The following is a 9,769-nucleotide window of genomic DNA, read 5'->3' on the forward strand; positions in this document are numbered from 1 at the left end:
TGTGTTCCGTGTTTTCACCAAATGTGTCAAATAAAACCAACCTCATTTTTACTTTCTGAATTGATCTATATGTGATGCTCTAATGATTAAAGAAGCATATAGTTTTATCATTTAGCTTTATTAATCTAATATACATTTTAACACATGGTATCTAGAGACCTATTAATTCACACAGATCTATTCGTTATTACTTTTTACTGTTTTACAAAAAACAGATGCTTATTTTGGTCTGTTAGAAATCAACCATTAGAGGTTTGGTTAGAGAAAAATAATACAACATACCGTACCAAACTTGTAACAGTAGGCACTCAAATAACGGAAATCTAGTAGGATTGTAATCTCTCAAAGAAAGTAAGCAGAACACATAATTTTGAACTACCGAGGTAGCATTTATTTTCAAATTGTGGTCCATGTCTTTTTTAAGGTACCTGCTTAATAGCTAGAGTTGCACAAAACAGCGTCACTTTACGTTTACTTGGTGTGGGTTGTTATGTTTTCTATTTCTGCTCACTGTGTTCTTGTCACTCAGAGTCACTGCAGTTGGCGCGATTTTACCATCAAACCTCACAATAAGATGATCTTATTTATGTATTTTTATATGCTGAGTAAGTACATACTGTAACATTTTAATTATTAGATTGGTTTGCTCTACCATAACTTTTCCTACTATAATAATTCGTATTCTTTGACATTAGTCAATAATATTCTAATTGTATGTCATTTCTTGGTTAAGATTAACAGAGTTTTTTTTGTGTCAAAATTATAGTTGGGGTTGAAGTGAAGATGGAAAATGCAGGTATGTAATTTATTTCTTTAGTTCTGTTTTATTTCGCAATAATAATTACAGATTCACGTGCAAACAGCCTATTGAACATTATCAGTCTATGTATGGTTTTGCCAAATCTGCACATTTGAGACGAATTGCAATCATTAAAAAATATATTTTAGTTGATGATTTTATTGGTGACATAATATTATTGAGCTGGCAAATAGTAGTAAAATCTTTCTAGGACAAATATTAGATTTCCATTAATTCTTTAGCTACAGCAGTTTATAACTGTATATAATTCAAAAATAGATTTGTTTTATTGTATTGAACAATTGCATAATTAACGGCATGGTTTAAAACAAATGTGAAGGAAGGAACTGTGCATGGTGGAAAGCTAGAGCTTTTGAAATTATAGGAATGTAAGATTACTCTGATGAAATCATGCACGCTATAGTACCGTTGTGGACAACACACAGTGATGTTAATTCACTACTACATTGATAACAAACAGTGGATAACGGGATAATATAAAGTGTATGAGTTGAAATCAAGAAAATTGTTAATTTCTTTAGATTTGGTTTTAGCACAATCTGACAAATGATACAAGTACTGTATTTATTTGCTGGTGGCTCCCACAAAAGTACAAGGTGAGAACAAAATAAATTATTTTTGACAAGAAGGTCAAAAATAGCTTGCTTTGAAACGTGATTGTTTAATTTCTATATTTCCAATTAGATCTACAAATGATAGGCTAGGTTCTACTTCCCAAACTGCATATGGTAAAAGTTGTTATTTAAAGGCTAAAGTAATTTTTCTGTATCAACTAAAAATTAAATAATTTAATTAAATAATTAACAATTTTCTTTTGGTAAATAAATTTGCATTTACATTTTTTTAATTTTGAATAATTGAAATTGTTTGTTTTGCTTTCAGACCTGATGACAAAACCGTATATAGATTCTCCAATGAAACAAACAAATATAGGAGACAACATTATGATTCGCTGCAGATCTGATGGAGGAATTCACTGCCATTTCTACCACAATCACAGTGTGGTACCTTTCAGAACAACACCATACAGTGCAAAATATAAGTTCTGTCACCTCTCTATCCCTGTCGAGGAGTTAGTGGGGGACAGAGACTTTGGGAAGAGCACTGAAGTGTCTCTGAGCTGTTCTGTTGAAATGGTGATTGATGGACAGCTAAAACATTCACAGCACAGTGATATTAGCAAAGTGGAGGTTGTTGGTGAGTTAAATTATAATATTTTAAACTTTGGTTTATTTTAAAAGTGCATTTGTCAGCAATTATGCCTACTGCAATAATCAAAAATGAAAATATAGTGTACTAGAAGTCTATAGCAAAGGATTATTAATCATCATCATTCATCATCCATCATTCGGATGAGATATAAAACCAATCTCTGAACTGAACTGAAAGATATTAATTAAAAAATCTCTGAACTGGCTTCATCACTCTGTTCTCCACCCCAATGATAGCTGGTGTGTGGTGAATGTACTGGTGCACTATGACTGCCAGCACATCATCCAGTTGGGGGCTACACACATGGTGGTGGTGGCACGTACACGCTTTGAGTCGAGTGTCCAAAAAAGCACCATATAAGTGTAAGGAATTATTATTATTATAGATCATATTGGATCTTTCCTCCAACAGACAAGCTAAGTCAACTGGGAAGACCTCGTGTTGAACCACACTCCAAGTCTGTCAATGAAGAAGATGTTGTCCAAATGTTCTGCTATGCGAACACAGGAACACGTTGTCATTTTTACAATAATTTTGACACAGTTCCTCTCGGATCAGTGCCCTACAGTGAACAGTTTAATTCCTGCAGCCTGGCTCTCCCTGTGAAGGAGCTGGTGTCAGAGAGACACAGTGGGAAGAGTCCTCCGATCCTCCTGAGGTGTGCTGTGGAAGTGAAGCTGGGAGAAGCGGTGGTGACCTCAAGACGCAGCCAGAGCACTGGAGTAGAAGTGAAAGATGATGGTTTGTTTCAATATTGTGATTTAATTTATTAGGAAAGGAAACGGAAGCTCAGATGGTGACATATTTATTTATTTTTTATTTGTTACAGGTATAACCAAAAATAAGACCACATTCGACAGTCATCTTATTGATGTGGACCTTGAATGCATCTACAAAGATGAAAAAGCTACAATTCATTGTGAATCTAAAAGGGGAACACACTGCACCTTCTCCATGGATAAAAGTCCAACCACTTTCATAACAGTGCCCTACAGTGAAAAGCATAATGACTGTCCCTGCACTGTGAATGGGAAAAAGCTGCAAGGACAGAGTGGAAGTGGGTCCAAGACCAAGGTCAATCTTAGCTGTGCTTTTGAATTGATAATGGAGGGGCAAACAGTGAAGTCATGGTACAGGATCAAGATGGAGAGTAAGAAGCATATTATTTGCTTTTTAAATCTTTGTTTATACATGCATTTGAATGCATATAATGTCCACATGTATTCATGGCATTTTCTATATTTTCGGTTAGTTTTTTTCTTAAACATTGAGAGGTGAATGCAAGTAGACACGTTTAAAGAGGGACCTAGAGTCAAAATGATGTCTGTACTATACGTGCATTTTCTCATTTGGACTTTTTCATTTATGTACAGAAATTGTTTTATTTTCCTTACTTCATACTTTCTTACTTTAATAATCTTTCAGTACTTAAGAAATACATTAATCATATTTTAGCTTATGGGAATGGAATGGTGGTGCAGTAGTTAGCATTGCTGCCTCGCAGTGCTGGGATCTTAATTCTGGAACTGGGGTGCTATCTGCATGGAGTCAGTTTAATCATCCTATATTCACATGGGTTTTTGTTGAGTGCTCCTGTTTATTTGCACAGTCCAGAGACACACTAGTAGGTTAATTGGTCTCTGGGAAAATTGGCCTTGGTGTGAGTGTATATCTTTGTGTCTGTGTCTATGTATGCCCTGCAATGGACTGGTGTCCTGTCCAGGGTTTATCCTGCCTTGTACACATTGCTTACTGGAGTAGACTTCAGTTCCCCATGACACTGAATTGAATGGACCCATTAGAAAATTAGAAAAAGCTCCAATTAAAGAGAAACATTTTTAATCTACAATAAGCAGCATGTGTAATTCTTTAAAATAATTTGGCTGTTTTCATGCTGTGATTGTATTATTATCTACTGTAAGTGCACCAATTTATTCAATCAATGTTTTTTAATATTTGCATGAAAGGATATTTTGAAAGATAATGCATTTTCCGTGTGAAGTAAACACAAAATTAAATGAAACAATTCTAGGCATTATACTGTTGTCTGTACTTTGCAATTTGTCAGTAATGGTATACGACTAAATTAATAAATGAAAAACTATTAACTTGTCTTTTCATTTCTAAGATATCTAATACATGTTACTGCAAATCAAATGGTGAATGATAGATGGTGATAACATTATATTACAGTTATAAGTTACAAATGTTGCTCTCCTGTCCCATGTGGCTGAATCGGTGTTCTTTTTCCAACTGGATGCAACAACTTTTCAAAACCTAAAAATAGTTCCAAGCCTGTCCTTTCTCTAAAGTATAATGTATATTTTGCTTTCATTATAACTCACATCACCTTTTTATGGACATTCTTTTTGCTGTTTTAATCATACTTTGTCTAAATTAATTGATACCATTATGTTTGTTTCTAAATTCCTCAAATGTTTCTCCATATTGTTTCAGGATATTCAGAATCAAATGTGTCCAGAGATGAAGCTGGTGAGTATGAGTCTGCAACATGGTTCTCCAGTAGCCTAAGAGGTGGGGGTATTTACCTTACAACTGTTTCATGCTCTTGGGGACGTGTTTCCAACCATTCATTCTTCTTTCAGGCAAAACATACAACTAATGCAGAAATATATTTTTTCCTCCTCTACCAATAACTCAACAATCACCACAACAAAAAATATCTCAGTTCTGCATTCATATCCTTCATCAAAGTCATTGCTCACTGCAGCTACAGACAAGAGTGTCCATGCTTTAAAAAAACTGCCGAACCCTGCTCTGTGGTCAGAGGTCAGAGAGTTAATTGACCATTACCCCTCAATTAAATTTGGTATCAATACCAAAAAAATGGTTTTGATGTGTTCTTGGTCTAGTTTTTTTAAACATTAATGTGACACATGAAAAATAACGATATTGTACATCAATGATTATAAAATATATTCTCACAAATTTTCACATGGTCAGGATTCCACTGATCATTGGAAAAGACTAATCTAAAGGAAGCACATAGCATTATTATTCTTATACATTATTTCAGGAGATTTAAGCAAACCCAGTGGAATGACTGCTAAGAACTTTGCTTTTGGCTTTGTGGACAAGGTGGTCAGCTGCATTGGCTGAAACGGGACAAGGCCAGCAAAAATAGGGTTCGTGGAAAATTTCTGAGCAGAGAGCGTTCAAACGGAAAGTCTGATGTCTTTTACTTTTATTGAAGAGGGTGCAGGTAATTGGGTGATACCCATCATTTAGGACCATTTTTGGTGGTGTCCTAAAACTGACGGGTATCATGATCAATGACCTCACAGACTTTGAAAATTCAGAATGTGGGCCATAGAGTGATCTGTGATCTAATGATAATATCTTTCAAAAGTACATATGTGATTTCAGAGGTGCTGCTAGCCCCAATATTTCTTTTAACAAATGATAATGCTTAGTTGGTGGATAAACATATTGCAAAATAATTCCATGCTGAATACATGGGATACTCTACTAAGAAAGGTTACTGCTAGCATAGGATCTTGCATAAGTAGAACCTATGAAGAGAGTATTTTTGTAATCACATATTAGATGCGTTTTGTTAATTAAGCTCAATGCTCTTTTGGAAATTCTTCATTTCAGGGCCACTAGTAACTAAAAATAAATCTATGTGTTGCTCCCCCAGCAGGTATTTTGTGGAAGGTAATCTGCATATGAATTTCACTTGTCTCTATGGCTGCATGGAATCCACTTTTCTCTTTAGACTGAGCCTCTCTGAAAAATCTTCAGATATATTTGAGCTTGTCTTTGCTTCCTTTCTTAGCATTCTTCAGCCCAAGAGTATCTATGGTGCAGACTGAGAACAACCTCACAGCTTAGCAATACTTTGATGCATCCTTGAGTAAACTGTTTTTCTAGTCTTGTAAAGCTCTTCTGGAAGTGTAAAATTTAAAAATGGACAATGCCAAACCACAGTACCAGGATTACAATCTTAACACAATATGAAGGGCTTAGAACCAGAGTAGACCACTAACGGGTCCACACTAACAGGACACACATGTGATCAGCCATATCACCCTGCAACTCACAACTGGCAACCCACTGAAGCTAAGCAGGTGTGAGCCTGGTCAGTACCTGGATGGCAGACCTCCTGGGAAAAACTAAGGTTGCTGCTGGAAGAGGTGTTAGTGGGGCCAGCAGGGGGCGCTCACCCTGTGGTCTGTGTGGGTCCTAATGCCCCAGTATAGTGACGGGTACAATATGAAACTTTCTCAATCCTTCGAATGACACGTAAAACCGAGGTCCCGACTCTCTGTGGTCATTAAAAATCCCAGGGCGTTTCTCGAAAAGAGTAGGGGTGTAACCCCGGCGTCCTGGCCAAAGTTCCCATTGGCCCTTACCAATCATGGCCTCCTAATAATCCCTATCTTTGAATTGGCTTCATTACTCTGCTCTCCTCCTCACTGATAGCTGATGTGTGGTGAGCGTTCTGGTGCACTATGGCTGCCGTCGCATCATCCAGGTGGATGCTGCACATTGGTGGTGGTGGAGGGGAGTCCCCATTACCTGTAAAGCGCTTTGAGTGGTGTCCAGAAAAGCGCTATATAAGTGTAAGCAATTGTTATAATTATTATGATCAGACATCTGAGCCAGCTGGCTGCCCAGGAAGAATGAACATCTCACAATAGTGTATTCAAAGACTGATCAGGTCTGTGCAGCAACACTGCTAGGACAGTGCTAATACATGGGGAGGTCATACACAAATGCTAATATTATAATACTTTCATTTTAACAACATGATATCTTTCATATTGAAAACTTGATTCTTTTGTGGTTTTCTGTGATTTTCTTTGATATGTATGTCCAGCATATCTCATTAAGTGTTAGATCTGACTGTTGCGGTTCTTTTATGGATCAGTACGATATACTGTATAATCATGTGCATGTTTGTTTTTTTCAGGACAATACTCTCATTATTGTATCTGGGTTGCATCTGGTAAATTACTTTTCCTGATAGCAATGGCAGTTTCATCTATCCTTTATTTCAAACACAGTACGTTGGTCTTTCTTATGTTATTAGCATTTTTTATAAATCTTATTCAACTTATTCCAGAAACCTTTGCTCATTCTTCTTAAACCAGAAAGCTCATTTTCTATTGTGTATTTTTAACATACAAAACAGAGATCAAATGAAAGTATTACATACACAGTGTAAAAATGCAGCATTTAAAAGAAAAGGAATGTTTGATGGAACACATCAGCAAAATTATGTGCTGTGATTTTAATATGAAAGCAAGACAATGCCAAGTAATTATCCTTTTTGTTATATCATATTTGACATTATAATTTACAGTACTTTGAAGAGACACATTGCATGTTTTAGAGATAAAAAGAGTTCACTGTAACTGTATCTCTTAGGAATTTCATTTTATTTTCAGAAACAAGCAGAATGGTGATGAGTGAGTAAGCACTTCTAATTCTCAAATTTACAAATAATTTTCTTTTCACTGCTTCCTTGAATTTTAATTAATGGACTGACATTTCATAGCAAATTTTTAACTCAGCAGATGCAGTTAATTAAGATTAATTTCTGAATCTATGACATTGATTTGATAGCAGCTTTTTCAAGAATATGTAATATGTAAATCAATATGTTTTAATTTACAGATCATTTTTACAAACTGAAATTCTGAAACTGGCTTTTGTCTGTTAACTTTGTTTCTTGCTCTACATCTGTACCAAAGCATTTTATTCAGATTCAGAAAATATCTACGGTATTTTGTAAATTGGAAGACAAGCAAATTAGTACATAATCTCACATTTGAGAGAGTAGGGCATGTGGATGAGGCTATCAAAACCACCATACAGTACTTGATGAAAAGAGCCATGAAAATGCTACAGAATGGTTATGGATGGGGAGGGAATGAAAGTGATTAACTTTATTCTTGAACTTGTTCTTGTCACCTACTGTGATATGATACGCCTACCTTGACACATTTTTAATAGAAAAACAAGATCATCAGTGATGGCTCTTAAAGCTCTAAAAGCCTCTTTAAACATATATTGACATTTTCATTGTCAATGTCTTTGGCTTGACCTCCATCTTGAAAAGAATGTATGTAATTGGTTAGGAAATGATGCAAGATTTCAAATACAGATTTGAATTTTGCATTTATATCACACACCGATTCTTACTTCTACCACATTTGTCTTGTCAATGTGTATAATTTCTCATGAAGTTGCAAAATTGAATTTCAAGTAACACTGTTTAAAGTCTGCCACAGGCAATGCAGTCTAACTGAGAAAGTGACTGTACAGTATATACTGTACACGTCTTTGTCAGTAATTAAACAATATAAATCTGAATTTTCTTGCTTATGGAGATTTGTCTGATAATTTTGTCTATGGGTCGGTTTTGAAATAATAAATCTTTTGAAGAATCTGTATGCACCAGTTTTTTAGCTTCCCGTCTCTTCTTTGTGCAGCTCTACAGTATTCAGAGTTACTTTCAACAGAAATTGTAATATTACAGTATATACATATACCTGTATATATATATCATAATTATTTTGCACCTCTCCTACTGAAGTCTGCATCATGGAACTCTTGATGCAGATTTGTAATTATGCAAACATGAACATCTGCGTTCCTCAACTTCAACCAATTTAATTTGAAATACTATGTTTTCTTTTAAGACAGATGTGAGTATTGATGAAGACTGTAGCAACAAACAAATCATCAAGGAATATCGGGTATATTAATTGCCCACTATGTCCAAAATTTTGTCCAGACAAAAATGTTTTAACATTTAACAGGACTGGTGGCCATCACATTTTTCTTTTTCATTGTTTTCCTGGTTTTACAACTTGTCTGTCTCTTAACAAGTTACATACTTTGAATCACTTAAATCTTTTTCTATTTGTTTTTCCAAATTATCTGGAGAAATGAAAAGCAAGGTTGATCCAAATACCTTATACCTAATAATTACCTAATAATGTCTCCTAATAATGTCTGTATAAAAATGTATTCGCACATGCTCTTTCTTCTGTGTTCTTGCAAGTCAGGGAACATTTTGTGGCTGTGTTCATGCTGTGACTGTATGGTTATGTAAGTGTACCAATTTATTCAATTTTTTAACATTTGTAAGAAAAAATACTTTCAAAGATAATGCATTTTCAGTGTGAAGTAAACATAACATTAAAATAAACAATGCTAAGAATTATACTGGTCTGTACTTTACCAAAATTGCAACCTGCTGACGTTTCAATTCAAACAATTCAAACGCCAGGCAAGTAAATATGTACTATATGTTTCTTCTGCCCAAGTCTGCCCAACAGCATATTAAAGCTATGAATTCTATTCTCTTAGGGGGCTAAAATAACATTCCATAGCTAAAAAATGCACCTTTAAGAATGTCTGTGATGTAAAAATCATTGATCTTCCTATGATTTATTACAACTTTTGGAGGTGTGAAATAAAGTTTTCGATATGCTATTTATATTGTGCTCTAAATTGAAATGAAATACTTCATAAACTGATGGTTCTGTGTTTTTTATTCTATTTTTTGTGCTATCTACAGTAGGTCAGGCAAGCCAAACACTTAACAGTACACGTCTAGTATTCAGGGCCATGAAAATTTTCCGGTGAGATCAAATCGCCACCTGGTTAAATAAATATTATTGATGTGCTCAGCGGCTTTAAGTATGAGATTTGCACATCTTGGTTAATAAATCCTTCTACTTACAGTTTGGACATGGCTAG

The 9,769-nt window shown here is 35.1% G+C and overlaps 1 protein-coding gene across 1 annotated transcript; it reads left to right on the forward strand.

The window, feature by feature from the left end:
* Window positions 1–515: 515 nt before the first annotated feature.
* On the forward strand, window positions 516–7,475 carry LOC148839336 (uncharacterized). Its single transcript, XM_088935753.1, has 8 exons — window positions 516–605; window positions 767–796; window positions 1,703–2,017; window positions 2,444–2,773; window positions 2,862–3,182; window positions 4,490–4,525; window positions 6,969–7,061; window positions 7,447–7,475. The coding sequence occupies exons 1-8, from the start codon at window positions 575–577 to the stop codon at window positions 7,473–7,475; spliced, it is 1,185 nt and encodes a 394-aa protein (XP_088791879.1). The 5' UTR covers window positions 516–574.
* The last annotated feature ends 2,294 nt before the right edge of the window (window positions 7,476–9,769 follow it).

Source organism: Atractosteus spatula, chromosome 2 (assembly GCF_055471065.1).
Source record: "Atractosteus spatula isolate fAtrSpa1 chromosome 2, fAtrSpa1.hap1, whole genome shotgun sequence".
NCBI lineage: Eukaryota > Metazoa > Chordata > Actinopteri > Semionotiformes > Lepisosteidae > Atractosteus > Atractosteus spatula.